At 37.0% G+C, this 16,126-nt stretch overlaps 1 protein-coding gene across 1 annotated transcript in view; it reads right to left on the bottom strand.

The window, feature by feature from the left end:
• LOC132813745 (antizyme inhibitor 1-like) overlaps window positions 1-16,126 on the bottom strand; it is a 38,451-nt gene that overhangs the window by 7,263 nt on the left and 15,062 nt on the right. The window contains exons 3-6 of the mRNA XM_060823251.1: window positions 14,427-14,630; window positions 6,927-7,103; window positions 6,596-6,768; window positions 1,728-1,862 (exon numbers count right to left, since the gene is read on the bottom strand). Of these exons, the coding sequence (XP_060679234.1) occupies window positions 1,728-1,862; window positions 6,596-6,768; window positions 6,927-7,103; window positions 14,427-14,534 (593 nt within the window). The 5' untranslated portion in view covers window positions 14,535-14,630. The remainder of the gene's footprint in view (window positions 1-1,727; window positions 1,863-6,595; window positions 6,769-6,926; window positions 7,104-14,426; window positions 14,631-16,126) is intronic.

Genomic DNA, 16,126 nt, shown 5'->3' with positions numbered 1-16,126 from the left:
GTGAATACTTTGTGACCTCATTTGTTTTGAGTGAAAGGATGGTGAGCAGCTTCAAACCTTTAAAGCAGGATTTGGACTATACTTGAAGGAAAACAAAATGCAGAAAAATTCAAAGAATCAGTACAGACATAATGGATTGAATGGACTCATTTGTACAGTGTGCCTCTAAAAATAGACAAAAACTAAAAAGGAAAAATAAATTGCTACCTGAGCAGCGAAGAATCACGATAAAATTTCCAAATAAACAGTTGCTAATTGAATCTCTAGAACTGGTTAATTACTTTAGGGATCATTTCTATAGATGTTTTTCTCCCCAAAGAGTATCTGCAATCTGTCCCCAAAGATCATGCCCAACTGGTTTACACTTAATTGCTGACAAAATCTTCCACCTTATATATTCTAACTACTGTATATAAAGGATGCACTGCCAAATAATACTAGGCTTGAAAAATAATGTGTTAAATTAATAATGTGGTCACATTCCATATATGTTTCACAGTACAATTCTCCAAGTATAATTAAGCTTCACTGCTGACTAGCTCGATACCCTCACCACCTCCCTCATCCACCCTAAATCATCTTGTGGAAAAACAAGTAAAATGTATCTTACTTTACATACTAACCAAAGACAAACATTTTACCATTAGAGAAAAAAATCACAGCATAAGCCTTAAAAGGTTAGTTTACAGAAATCTACAGTATTACAATTTTGCAGTTGCCTGTGTAGGGAAAATAAGTTTAAACTACATATTCCTATGTATCATTAGGAAGCAAAACGGTACATTGTAAATAGTTGTAATGTTATAGTATCTCTACGTCCTCCACATTTGGGTTGCAATATCATTTTAGTTTATCTTGTATTTTGCCAAAATGTGGTCACATACCAAATCAAACTTACATGCTCATTTTTGACCAATGGCATTCTCAAACCAGATATTAAGAGGTTTGTGAATGGGCCAAGGAGAGCACATTTCATTCCTGCTGGCAATTATTTGGTTTCCACTTTGTATTTTTTCCCAGTCTCAAGCTGCATTATTTTTGAGTGAAGTCATTGCCACACAACCAAACTTTTGTTTTAAAGACAAGGGTAATCCAATCTCTTAAGCAAGAAATGGAGTGGGTGGACAATAATGCAATGCTTTTTATACAAAAATAAAAATATTTCTTACGTAGAACAAGTGAATAACAATGTTGAAAGTGGCATAAACAAAGCAAAAGTGCTCCAACGTAAAGGTCACTCAACATATAGAAGTGCATGCAAATACAAATACAGTTCCAGGAACCTGATATACTCAGAAGCTTCAGCTTTTTCATGCTCCTGGACTAACAAAAAAAGTAACCATTTGAGAGAACAACTGTTCCCAGTTTCCCATCTTCAGAGATTCACAGAAAATAGAAATCAGAAAGAGAACTGTAGAACTGTTCAAAAGACACGCCTTGTATCCCCTTTCTACATCATATTGCTGATTCAATTTCTCAGATTTGAATTACTCCAAAAAGGCTGGATTACTGGTGAGTAACAGAAAAGAGACACTAGAATCTTTACACCAGCTAAATAATAACATTGCCTACTGAGCAAATTACACAGATCATAAAAACACGTCTGTGCGAAATTTTTATAGTATAAGTTTTGTATAGCTTTAACTCAGGAAACATTAACATATTGCTTAGTTTCATAATATCCCAGTAATTTCATATTATTGAAACAAATATTTAATACTGCTTACCTGACACCAACCACCTGAACCCCTAGTTCTTTTGCAGATTCCAACAGGTGTCTACAGTCCTTCAAAGTAGCTCCAAACTTCAGACTCATCTCATTTTCTTCACATGAATCAGCAATTGCAATGTCTATCAAGAGCCTAAAAGAGGAAGATGATTGGGGCACAGTTGGTTTACATCATCACCACATGTGCAGCTTGAAGACTGTCAGTAGCATGAAGATTATGATGGCAGGGGCTCCCACTTCCAAGCTCGGAACATGAACCTAAATAAAAACAAATCCTGCACAGGAGAGAAAACTGGTGATTAGGGCCTAGATGTGTAGCTACATATGTTGCAAAGGACATGAGAGGGGAGAAATGCAGCAAGCCAAGACTCAATTGTTTCATCAAAAGAGTTGACTAGGTGCTGTAACAAAAGTCAATTTAAGAGCACTGAACACTAACAAAACAATTGTTTCAATTAGAAAATGCTCAGTGTAACTGTTTCTGGTTAAGACAAACCACTTTGTTAATAACAACATATGCTGACCTAATCATTTCAACACCCCCTACTCATCAGCTGAAGTGGTGTGACAACAGGTCAGTTGAGTCTTAAAGTTTTACCAGATACTCTAAACCTAACAACCATCTACATGCCTTTTGGAAGGTAGAATTTTATGAATACTTAATATGGAGGTGACTGAAGCTTCCAGATTTTCCAATGACAAAATAGCAATGTCAATGAATATTGCACAGGCTCAACATTTAGAATGGGTCTAATTGCTCTCTGTATTTCAGCACAAGCTATACCTTGAAGAGAAGAAACCAACTAGCTTTCTTTTCTACACTTTTTAATGGCAAATAATTGATTTTAACAAAAAAATGCTACTGTAACAGAAAATTTGCAAGTTCACATCTCACCCAAGATTGTTTTTGTTAGTTTCGGAGTATAATTATTTTACAGTATTACAACGCACATCAAGTTTTCAGTATTACCTAGCAACTCACTGTCCAATTCTGAAACATTTATCAGCTATGAGCAGGCCATGGTTACAAATAGTTTTACTAAGAAGTGTCAAGGACATTCAGTGAAACTGCATAACTTTATAATGCAGCTAGTTTTGGATATCACAAGGCAGATTGAACACCACTAATTATCAAATTCAAAAATCTTTTTCCAATAACTGGCAAAAAGGTTTTTGATTATCCTTGGCCTTTTGATGACAGACTAACGATTCCTTTAAGGAATTGGAAAGTGCTAGAAAAGTTCAGCAGTTCTTGTAGTCTGTGGAGAAAGATACAGAATTAATATTTCGAGTCCCAGTTATAACTTCTCCAGAAGTGAAAGGCTTTGATCCAAACAAGAGGAAAATAATTGGACTCAAAACGTCAAGCCCGATTCTCTCTATGATCCAACAGAATCTTAATCCATTTACTATGCCATTCCACCTAGCCTGCATATCTTTGGACTGTGGGAGGAAGCCGGAGTTTTGTGGTAACCCAGCAAAACCCACACAAACACAGGGAGAATGTACAAACTCCACACAATTGCTCAAGGTTAGAATTGAACGCCATTCCACTAGTTGGAAGGCAGCAGTGCTAACCACTGTGGAGCCTTGCTGAGCTTCACCAGTGGTTTTGGTTTACGTTTCGAATTTCCAGCATTCGCAGTTTCCAAGGTCGACCTGAAACAAACACTCACTGCTCAAGCAGGTACCATGGGTGACTCTAGATACTCCAACTGATTTGGTATATGCACTCCCCCAGGACAATTTGTGCATTCAATACTTCTTTCTGTCCAAGAAAGAGACAGTGTACAATCCAATTTCTGGACCAGATTTTATCTTCCTTTGTACTGATTCACATACGATATTTGTATGCCCTTGGGATGAACATTTCATTCTATGAAAACGATTGTATTAAAGAAAGCTTACATGACATTTCTAATGAATTCCATTCCATTGCAATAGTGCTGTGCCTGAAAGTAGTCCTTGCTAACTGTCTTACGGATTCATTATTTCCTTGACAGTTTTACGTTTAATTGCAATATAATTAACTTTTCCTATTGTTTGTTATTAATAATACTTCCAAGTCATTCAGCAGATCAAAGCACTTTTGTCACTTTTACCAATCCTGGACAACATGCTAGTCTAATGGCAATAAAAGGCAGAGAACAATAACTGCTGATAAAGATTTTAAAATCAGTTTAAAAACTCACTTTAACTAAATCTGGATTGTTATAGCAAGCAGTATTTCTAAATAGCATTAAAATGAACACTAGCTAGGTCTTTCTTCTTTTAAATTAACATTCAGTACTTTTGACCTTAAAAATACAGAATTTACAGGAAAGGTGAATCAACTTCAGATGAATATTAACATTTAGACAAATTCTGCACAAAATGATACCAATGGTTAAAAAACTAGTATTGTAAAAGGTGTTTGTATGTAATAAATCAAATTCTTTTAATTAAATTACAGTGCACATGATTGATAACCCACCAATAAAAATGGATGAATTTTTTCTCAATACACTGGTCTTTGAGAGCAATTTTATTTTGAAAATTATAGCTTAGAAACCAAATGTTTGAGATGTTCCCATTTGGATTATTTTCTTATGGACAGCTTAGATTCAAAAATACAAAATCAGCCTAACTGTATAACCACAACCATGGAATCTAGACTCTACAGTGCAACAATAACAGTGACTTACTAGCATCCAAGCAATTGAATCGATTCAATTAAAACTTATAGTAGCAATAAGTGATAAACAGCAACAGATTGCTGCTCAGTCTGAGATTCAAATGGTGATTCTCCTAATTGAGAAGATCACTTCTGAAGTGTTTTTTGTGGCATGAACGTTCCATTTTCTGTTTCAACAGTTGGATAACAATTACTTAGGTGCAAGTAGTATTATTTTAAACAGTGCTTTAACATGCAAGCTGTGTAAATGTCCCATGCAGGAATTAAGATGTTAGAATTGTTGACACAAAAATTGCTTTGAGAAGTTTTTCATGTAACAGGCGGTTCGAATTTTGATCTGCACCACAGTACTGAACTTTCCAGGAGTATGCAGAAACATCAATGGCTCCATATCCTCAACTCACTGATTAATTTCTGTTGTGGTATTGGTCCAGTTATGTTTACATCAACTTGAGTTTTTTAATGATGCCAAATCATTCAGAACAAAATGTAGGCAAAGGAAGTAGATCATTGTAACCAATCCTATACACTAAGGAGACTGTACAATTTATATAGGAAACCAGGAAAAAAATGGTTAGGTTGTCTATTGGGCAAACATATTACCCATTATCCCACACTGAGCTCAAAAGTTATACTAGCCTCAGAATGTGGCATTCGAGAGAAGGCAAATGGCCTTCATTGTAAGGGGAGCTGAGAATTAAAATAAGGAGTTCTTGCAAAGGTTATGCAGTGCTTTGGTAAAACAATACTTGGAAAGCTGTGCACATCACAGTCTTTGTGTTTAAGGAAGGTCATACTTGCATTGGAAGCCAGCAGCGAGAAGGTTACCAGATTGCTTTCTGGCATGAGGAGCTTATTCCACCCAACTGAATCTACATTGAGAAAGTTTGGATGAATAAAAGATGAAATGCTAATTTCTGAAGGTGCTTGACAAGGTAAACAAGTTAGTTCACTGGCTAGGGAATCTAGAATGTCAGGGCATTTCAAAATAAAGGAAGTTCATTTATGACTGAGAACTGTAGAAATATCTTCACTCACAGGGTTGCATCTCCTTAAAAATTCTAATCTTGAGGTTGAGAATGTTCCATTCTTGAATTTACTTAAGGCTGAAACAGAGATTTTGGGGCTCTTGGGGAAACAATGAACATGGGGAATGAGCAATTAGTGGAGCCGAAGATCAATCAGAATCATATAGAATGGCAGAGCAAACTTAACAGGCTGTGTGGTCTATCACTATCCATCTTGATGTTTTTCCATAACTGAACTGGCCATTGACTGAGATGGTTCATGTTCTACTTTTTATACATACACTGATGTTTCAAGCACTTTCTGTTCTAATTTCATATTTTCATCATCATGATGTATTTTGCTTTTGTACTGCATTAGATGGTTCAGGTTTTCTGTCTAGTCAGGCACTAGGCATCGATTATTTTTACTACTGACTAATAACCGTGAAAGTATACCAATCATAAAACCAACTGCAGTGTGATATCTGGTTCATTCTTCAGCTTTCCTTCATTAACATGAAATGGGTGGTCACCCTATTTAATAACATTTGTATTTATGCAAAGTGTAAATATTTAATCAGAGGCTACTCTTTAAAAACTATAGTAATTTACGACTTCTTCAGTTCAGTCTCCTTCAAGGAAGTTTGAGTTTTAAAATTTTAAAACACAAGCTAAGATTAGGTTTCCATTTACCAATACTATGATCTACTATGCTCTGATCCTCCAGGATGCACACCAATTCAGCTACATTTATTTTAGAGACAAATGAGGTTTCAAGGCAATTACTTTAGACAAAAGCGCTTAATATCCATTTCTATACAACACTGAAAGAAATGAAAATCATCTACAAAACTGTGGAGTGCATCCAGTTTTTGTTTTACAACAAATACTGGTAGGGTTTGACTTCACATTTTGAATCATACTTCTCAGTGCGAAAATGAAGTCCACTTCAATTGACAACCCCTCAAACAAATCCACTCATGTCCATATTTAAATGCAGCACAATTTAAAATTTATGACAGATTTTGGTTTCCAAATTGATAACATGCACAGGGAATGATACAATTTATTTTCGGAATCTACAATAAAAATATACTATCTTAATCACAGCATCACAATGTAAGATTATTCCAGTTACTTGTTAAACAATCTATACTACATATTTCTGTTAAGTTTTGCACTTACTCGGCACTGCGATGGTTACGTGCAATTTTCAGAAGTTCAACACTGTTATCACAGCTCATGATGTTTATTCCTTTTTTAGCTGCATACTTAATCTGGGAAATCTGTTTGCATGGGTTTGTGTAGATGATATTTTCAGATGTTACTCCCAAGCTTTGCACTAGAGTTATTTCATTCTGTGAGAGGAAATAAATTAGGTATTCAGGCATATGAGTTTATATTCTTCTATTCTGTAAATTCTTGGCTAAAATTGTAAGAGCAGCATTATTGAACAATGAAGTGCAAATTTGTAAATTTAAAATGAAACAAAAATACAAATTGTCGTAATTGTCACCTTGTTTGCACAAGCAAAACCAGTTCCAAGACCTGCCAGAACTTCAATTACAGAGTGACTGCTGTTGCACTTAACCGTGTAAAATGGTTTCACATGTGTCATCACATTCTTCCATCGAATGTTCTTCTTCACAACATTCCCAAGATCAGCAACAAAGAAGGCATTCCTTTCAGTTTGCTACAATTGAGGAATTAGAAAAGCATTGGTTACTAATAAATATTACAAAAACTATACAGTAATCTGGATTCATTACCTGAAATATTACTCTTCATGGTTTCTGCAGCAATTACACAAATAAAATACTAACGGTCCAACTGATCATTAGTTAAAGCTCACCAGGAAGGCCACAGATAGCAACAAACGGAATGTCAGAGAAACACATCAGGTCTGACAAACTGCTCTAAAGTAGTTGTATTAGACTGGAAACTAATTGTTGGTCTCTCCATAGATGCTGCCAGAACTGCTGAGTTTCTCTTGCATTCTGCTTCCCTCAGATTTCCAGCATCCGCTGTATTTTGTCCAGATCCCAGATAGATGTGACTCCTAATCTGTTGAGCTGGCTGGTTTCAGCTGTCTAAGGCTGGAGAACTGAGAGTGGAACCAGCTGAGTTGCTCTGAACAAGAGCTGGCAGGAACTCAACATGCTGAAAGGCCTCCTTTGCTACTCTATGTCTTGCTATGATTCAATGAATGCCAGCCAGGTAAGCACAGGATCTTAAGTGTTTCTCACTAATACCCAGGGATCCAAAAGTAGGTTTACACATCAAGACTTCTGAAAAGAAGAAACTTTCAGGAGCAACCTTGGCTCACGGTATAGAATGTCACGCTCAGTCACACAAATAAGATAATGGGGTATTTCAGATTTGTGGTGCTGGTAATTTCTGTCCATTATTAATGCACGAAGAATTGTGGCTCCAAATATCTATTCTTCTATCCAAGGATAGAGGGGGAAGTAAACAAAGTATCAAAAAAGTAATGTTTGTTTAAAATCTCAATCTGGACATAGCCATCACAGCTCTGAAGATAACTGGAACAATATGGATTTTCTCAATTGATAGGCTGAGGCATGAAGTACTACCAAACATAACTGGCTGATTCAAGAATCAAATTAAGTCCAAATTCACAAGTTAAGCTATGAATTGAACAACTACAACTTAAACTAATAAATACAAATTACCTTTAAAGGCTACCACTTGTTTGGCAGGAAACAAACAATTGCCTTAAACTGTTTAAAAATTTGTGAATGGAAATATTTAGAAGCCTGTTGAATTACCATTCTATTTTTGATGGACAATTAAAACTACTGAGCAATCTAAATAAATCAGCATGCCATTATTGTTCAGACACAGGATTTATGTGCACATTTCTACAAGTTGTATTAAAATATCTTTACTGAAAGAACTCTAAAAGGGTCACAATGTTTGCTATAACAAACAGCATTTCTTCATGGAAATGCGGTTTTCAGGACAAAGGGCACGAGTTGCAGACAATGGAAGTGAATTTAGAAATGTCTCACCTCTTACTGGTAAAACGACACATCCTAATCATCAAAAGTACACTTAAAAAAAAGTTGACAAATTAGCAATTTGAAAAATTGATTCACGGACTACAGCCATTGCTGGCTTGGACAGCATTTATTGTCCATCTCCAGTTGCCTTGGAGGGCAGTTAAGTGTCAACCACATTACTGTGGATCTGGAATCGCATGTAGGCCCAGACCAGGTAATCATGAGACTTAATTCAGATTTTTTTCAAATTGATTACAAATTCCATTATCTGCTATGGTAAAACAATATGACTAGTATAGTGTCTATAGTTCCAGAAATGGATTTCTCAGATTTGCTCCAGTAGATAAATTGGCAACATAAATTCACCATTGGATTCTATTAATGAAACAGCAAAAGGGTTTTAGCATTTCCTGGAATTTAAACACAAACATAAGTATTAAAATGGCTAGAACGATTAATAATGACTGAAGAACTCTAAATCTGAAATTTAAAATCTTTTCTTCTCCTTCCAATCATCAAATGTCCATTTATAGAAACAAAGCTTAGGAACAAGCAATTAAGGTCATCATGTTCATCCAGGATTTTTGCAAAGCTAACACCATTTGGTCCATAGAGCTTTGAATCTTTTGATTCAAATATTCTCATTTTTTATTAACAATTGTAATGGCCTCTGCCACACTGAAGCAAAAACATACTCCAAGCTACTGAGTGAAAATATCTCCTCTGAGCTCTTTTACTCATGAATCATTTTAGATTACTAACCCTTCATGATTGACTTCTGATCTTAAGAATTTAATTCATCTTTGTTTGTCACCTTCTCAAAACCTGCCATTGCTCTTAAAAGTCAAAATTTCCTGTTTTCACTTCAATGGAAATAGTCTCTCAAATTATTTGTCATTATTAGTTTTCACTCAGCAGCATTATAATTGTGAATCTGTTATGAGCTCTCTTTTGACTTCAATATTGCAGTATAGTGGGATATGCAAAATTTTACACAAATAGATTATTTTTCCCTTTTGGTTGTTGGCTTTTGCCTTTTTAGAGTCATTGGGATGTACAGCATGGAAACAGACCCTTCGGTCCAACCCATCCATGCCAACCAGATATCCCAACCCAATCTAGTCTCACCTGCCAGCACCCAGTCCATATCCCTCCGAAACATTCCCACTCATATACCCATCCAAATGCCTTTTAAATGTTGTAATTGTACCAGCCTCCATCACTTCATCTGGCAGTTCATTCCATACACATATCACCCTCTGTGTGGTAAAGTTGACCCTTGGGTGTCTTTTATATCTTTCTCCTCACATCCTAAACCTCTAGTTCTGGACTCCCTAACTCCAAGGAAAAGACTTTCCAATTTATCCTATCCATGTCCCTCAATTTTGTAAACCACTATAAGATCAAGCCTCCGACGCTCCAGGAAAAATAGCCCCAGCCTATTCAGCCTCCCCCTATAGCTTAAATCCTCCAATCTATCGGAAAGATATTGTGAAACTTGAAAAGTTTCAGAAAAGGTTTACAAGGATGTTGCCAGGGTTGGAGGGTGGTACGTGTATGGAATGAGCTGCCACAGGAAGTGGTGGAGAGTGATACAATTGCAACGTTTAAAAGGCATTTCAATGGGTATATGAATAGGATATCTGGTTGGCATGGATGGGTTGGACTGAAGGGTCTGCTTCCATGCTGTACATTTCTATCACTCTAAATTGCACGCAATTCAGGGACTTGTATATTTTAACTTCTTGATGCCCACTATTCCCACTCAGCTTAGGTTTCTGTCCATCAAGCATATGCTTTCATTCTTTATTGTATCAAAAATGTTTAACTTCAAAGCAAGCCACACTAATTTTCACATGCTTTCCATTCTGCTAAAGAGTGGCAGTGGTTAGGCAGGGTTAGCCACAGACCAGGATTCAACTCTCACCTTGGATGACCAACTGTGCAGAGTTTGCACATTCTCTCACTGTGTGGGTTTCCACCGGGTACCCCAGTTTCCTGCCACAATCCAAAATCTGCTATGCAAAACTGTCCATAGTGTTCAGGAATGAGCAGGCTAGGTGGATTAGCAATGGTAAAATACAGGATTCAGGATGGGATGAAGGGCTGGGTCTGGGTGGAATACTCTTCGAAGGATTTATGGGCCTCTATCTGCACTGTAGGGATTCTATGAAATCTTTCTTGTTTCCTTTTGAAAAACTGCTCTCCTCACTGTCAAAGGCAGCAGGAAGATTGCACTTCCTGGTTAATCGGTCTTGTAAGTTCTTATTCAGTACACAGTGATTGTTGTCTGCAACATGGAATCAACTACATTGTCTTAAGAATGGATCATTAATAAGTACTCGCTGTAGCACCACAACAGCAGTGGCAGAATATTTAGAGCTCAGATCACCACAGTGAGAAGTGAAATACTGCTGCCCTGGAGACTGAATACATTCAGAAGTTGCATTCTATTTAATAATTTATTTTATTTTTCAGGTATGAGAGTTAGATGGCAGTAATTAGCAGACAGGCCACAATGTCCAACTCAAGTTAAAACTGCTGTGATACTTGGGTTTATTTACCATTCTTGAATTTTGAAAACTGCTAATAGTAATGTGACTTACCCTTACGTGATATGTATAAGAAATGAGAAAATGTATGCAAATACTGGAGTTCTTTGGTCTAATAGCAACACTTGATCGATCTTTAGTGCTAATCTGAACTAGTTTGGTTCCATTGCATCAAGTGGACAAAGCAAGCTGTGTACACACAATGGAATGTAAAGGAAATGGATACACCAACCAGCAACCAGTAAAATCCATTACAAGTTATAATAAACGCTTAGTGAATGTTGAGGCCATTTAGTCTATTCTATCTACAAATTTAATTATTTGTCTCACTCTTCTGCTTTTCAATCATTGGCCTGTCATTGTTTGCCTTCCAAGTATATATCCAATTTATTTTGAAAGTTTTTATTTTGACTGTTTACGCCACCCTCAGGCAGCACCTTGAAGGTCACAAAATAAATCTCATCTTCCCTTGGCCTTTCTATTTGTCTTCTATCCCACATAACTGGAAACAGCTTCCCATTTGTTGTCAAACCCACCATAATTTTCATGCCACTTCAACTCTCAGTTCTGAATAATTCTAGCTTCTGTAATTTCTTTTCATAGCTAAAGTCTCTCATTCTTGGCATAAATACTTTCCATCTCAAAGGTTGGTACAAGTCTGTAGGTGGTATTAGCTCAGTGAGAAAAATATGCTGTAAAACCAGGTGGTGTGGTAGTAGGTGGGTCTGTGAACAACAGAATTAAACGAACAGTTTCTGTATGTAATTGATCCTTATAGCTCTCAATCCTTGGAGCCCAGGTACAAACATTCTGGTGAATCTGTGCTCCTTCTAAGGGAAATGCATCCTTTTGAATTTCTGGTGCTTTAAACTGTACACCGTATTCTGGGCAAACTTGTACAGCCATAACAAAAGATTATCCCCGGTATGTTCCGGTGCTCGTTATAAAAGTCAACATTCCAATGGCTCTTTTGAATTCCTTTTCTACCCGATTACCGTATCGGTCATCTATATAGAAGGGACTATAACCATTTTCAGGCCTCCACTGTTCTAAGCTCATCACTGAAATACTTAAAACAACTATTTTGGTATTTAAGTATTTACCTTTTGGGTTTCACACTTGCTTATATTGAAGTACATCAATGCTTTGTTCACATATTTAAATCAGTGTCTTTTGCAAACTCTATCCTCTCGTCTGCATTACCTACAATGACCCCCAACATCTCCGGACTTGTATATGCAATTTTTGTACTGTAGTGTCCAAGTCATCAACAATGACGAGTCGAGACTTCAGCAAAGATCTTTTGGGAAACCCACTAATCACATCCTTCCAATCTGAATACATATTAATTTTATCCTTTAACATGTATTTACCAAGTTAATAATTTGCCTTTGACTCCATGAACATTAATTTTAGCTAACAGCTTTATGTGAAAATGTTACTGAATGCCTTCTGGAAATTTAGAAAACATGCACCACAGACATGCTCCTGCATATTTTTGCCATAGGGAGTACAATAAAGGCTCATCAAATTAATTCCTGGGTTGGAGGGGCTGTCCTTAAGAAAAGGTTAAAAAGACTGAGCTTTTATTCCTTGCAGTTTGAGGGGTAATCTCATTCAAACAATGTTTACAGCAATCAATAAGGTGTCACGAACAAGGAGACATGGGCTCCGAGTAAGTTATCATTTAGATTAGATTACTTAGTGTGGAAACAGGCCCTTCGGCGCAACAAGTCCACACCAACCCGCCGAAACGTATACCACCCAGACCCATACTCCTACATTTACCCCTTACCTAACGCTACGGGCAATTTATCATGGCCAATTCACCTAACCTGCACATTTTTGGACTGTGGGAGGAAACCGGAGCACCCGGAGGAAACCCACACAGACATGGGGAGAATGTGCAAACTCCACACACAGTCGCCTGAGGCGGGAAATGAACCCAGGTCTCTGGCGCTGTGAGGCAGCAGTGCTAACCACTGTGCCACCGTGCCGCCCACATTTAGGACACTGATGAACAGGAATTTCATCACACAGAGGTTACTAATTCTTTGTACTTTTCTATCCGAGACTATACCCACAGGCTTGATCCGTAATTATATTCAAGACTAGGACTGATATTGCTACACATGAAAAACATCAAGGGATAACACAAGAAAAATGGTATCAAAGTAAATATTTAACCATAATCACATTAAATAGTAGAGTTGAGTGGAGGGATTGAATTGCCCTCTGCTGCTCTTAAGGACGGCATGAATATTTTAATGAAGAATCAAACCCAGGGCATAACAGCCCATACCTAGTCGCCTTTGAAAAGGTGATGATGAGTTGCTTTCTCAACTGTAGTCCACATGCTGTAGACTGACCCATAATGCTGTTGTGTAAAGAATTCCCAGATTCTCACCCCTGACAATGAAGGAACAATGGTATATTTCTAAATCAGGATAGTGAATGGCTTGAAGGGGACCTTGCAGGTGGTGTTCCCATATATTTGGTGCCTTGTCCTTTTAGCTGTAAAAAGTCATGGGTTTAGAAGGCAGTGTATCAGGAGTTTTGGTGAATTTCTGCAGTGCATCTTATAGACAGTACACATAGCTGCTGAGCTTAAGTGGTAGAATGAGTGGATGTTTGCGAATGTGGTATCAGCAAAATGGGCTGCTTTGGCTTGGATAATGTCAAGCTTCTTGAATGTTGTTCGAACTGCACTTATTGAGGCAACTGAGGAGCATTCAATCACTCCTGACTTGAGCCTTGAAGATAGCAGACAGGCTTTAGGGAGGCAGGAGATACTTGCTGCAGTACTCCTTGGCTATAAGAACACATCAGAGGCATTGTATTTGTGTCCTGAGTCCAGTTGAGTTTGTCAACAGTAACCCAAAGGACGTTGATACTGGAGAACTCGAATGGTAACACCATTGAATGACAACAGGCAATGGTTAGATAGTCTTTTATTGGAGATGGTCACAGCCTGTCATTTGTATGTCATGAATGTTACTTGCTGCTGGTCAGTCCAAACCTCGATATTGACCAGATGTTGCATTTGAACATGGACTGTTTCAATATCTGAGTTGTTGTGAATAATGCTGAACAGGGTGCAAACACACCACTTCTGACCTTTTGATGGAAGAAAGGTCATTGATGAAACAGCTGGAGATGGCAATTATTCAGAGGATGCAATCATTCAGATAACCAGATAGAATGAAAACATGCAAATTCAGCAAAAGCAATGGCAAATAAATTTAATTTTAGCTTACCAGGTGACCTTGTAATCATTGTGATTAGAATGTTGGCAGGTGAATAAAAGTTGCAATTGGCTTCACATATTTTTCCTCACATGGTGCTCTTGTACACTTAATTTTAATACCTTTGACTTGCAGTTTGCCTGACTGATATTAAATTAACGTAAGAGTTACATGCCAATGTATAAAATATACTTACCTCAACAGTATGCTCACGAATACGGTTGTCAATAACATCATTAAGGGTGGTTTTTTCTTCCAGAAGGTCAAAGGGGTAGCTCTCTTCTAGTTCAACAAATCCTTTCATCTTTCAGTGATACACAAGCCAACACTCCTAAACCAAACACCAAGTGAAGGTCCTTACAGAGCCTTCAATATCGGGGTTCTTAAAATATGCAACAAACTGCAAAAGAAAACAATGTTTGTATCAGAAAGATATTTTGTAGCTGCTTCAAGAAAAAAGGATGGCACCTAAACAAATTTCCAGAAAACCTGCAAAGGTATTAAAATCTTAACAGTGCCACTTATTTCCTGCATTTTGTCCCAGTGCAATTTGACAAAGCAAAACAATCATTAGCATTATCACACTAATTCACACAACTGCAATTTTCAGATGTTGGCTTAGGTTCATTAAAAAGTATTATACCTTAACCTTCGGACAAACATGAGTAAACATTTTTAATAATAATGAATAGAATTAGCTTTAGACCAAGTGTTAAGGAAGAAAAACTGACCTTGACAAAAATTTAGAGGAAATTTTCAATATATAAATAATTACATGACTTTGCAGAAAAGTAAAGAAAGTTACGCTTGAATGAATTGAGATGAAATGATAAAGATTTTGATTTTTTTTTAGATACAAGAAAATAACAGCAGGGTAATTTGTGCTGCAAACGTTCTGCCCTACAATGTATTTTTAAAACACTACTTTAGTATTTATGGCAAACTCTTAAATATAAATGACTTCATTACATTTAAGTTTTGATTTGCTTTTCTGTACAATCCAACATGCTAATAATTGGTTTTGTATATTCCCCCCACTTAGTGTCAAAGAGTGCGCCCCCTTGCTAGCTCAACAATTTCCTGGTCAAGCCCCGACAACGTTGTCTTTCTTTGCAAATCTCCACTTTCTGACCACCATCATTCTGTTGACATCACTTCCTTAAACAGTGGAATAGAGAAACAAGGTTTTTAAAAACTTTTCTTGGGAAGTAGAAATGAAAATCAGGTGTAACATTACGTGGGCAAATCCAAGTTTAAGTCCAACTCAAAACAATGGGTATAATTCTTTCAACGTAACAGTACTGAAAAAATCCAAACTGAGTTTGGTAGTCTCAGATCAATTTTCTTTGACATGGTACCACAACAAAAAATATAGCACACAATGGAAAACTCTCTTCCAGTCAGGTCATGAGAGAGGCCAACGTGGAAAACAGCAAAATAAGAGAATGTGCCTGAGAATGTGACAGTTTTTAAAACAAAAACCAAAAAGGTTTAATTTGACAGGGATCAAAAGCTACAGGATGAAAGTCAGAATAAGGTACTAAATGGACGATTGGCCACGATCATATCGAATTGTGGAGGAGGTCCAAAGGGCCGAATGACTAATTCCAGCTCCCATTTTCTATGTTTATCATATGGTCCTAAAGGTCTCCCTTTCTTGCATTATTTTTGTCAAGATTAGTGAAATGGTACTTGAAAAACAGTTATTCACCTTTCTCTGCTGAAGGGATTTTTTATGAAAACTGGATTATTGTATTGTGCTTCTAAACGGTGCACTACATCAACCCTCCGTAGCTTTCACCTGGCAGATTCTAGCCCAGTCCTATTCAAGTTCGACTTTAATGATTCGCTTTGACTCCATATACGGAGTCAAAATCCTTATCCTTTCATTGACTG

The sequence above is a fragment of the Hemiscyllium ocellatum genome, chromosome 4, assembly GCF_020745735.1.
Source record: "Hemiscyllium ocellatum isolate sHemOce1 chromosome 4, sHemOce1.pat.X.cur, whole genome shotgun sequence".
NCBI lineage: Eukaryota > Metazoa > Chordata > Chondrichthyes > Orectolobiformes > Hemiscylliidae > Hemiscyllium > Hemiscyllium ocellatum.
The sequence above is the reverse complement of the archived record's forward strand: the minus strand, read 5'-3'. Positions and strand labels throughout refer to the sequence as shown.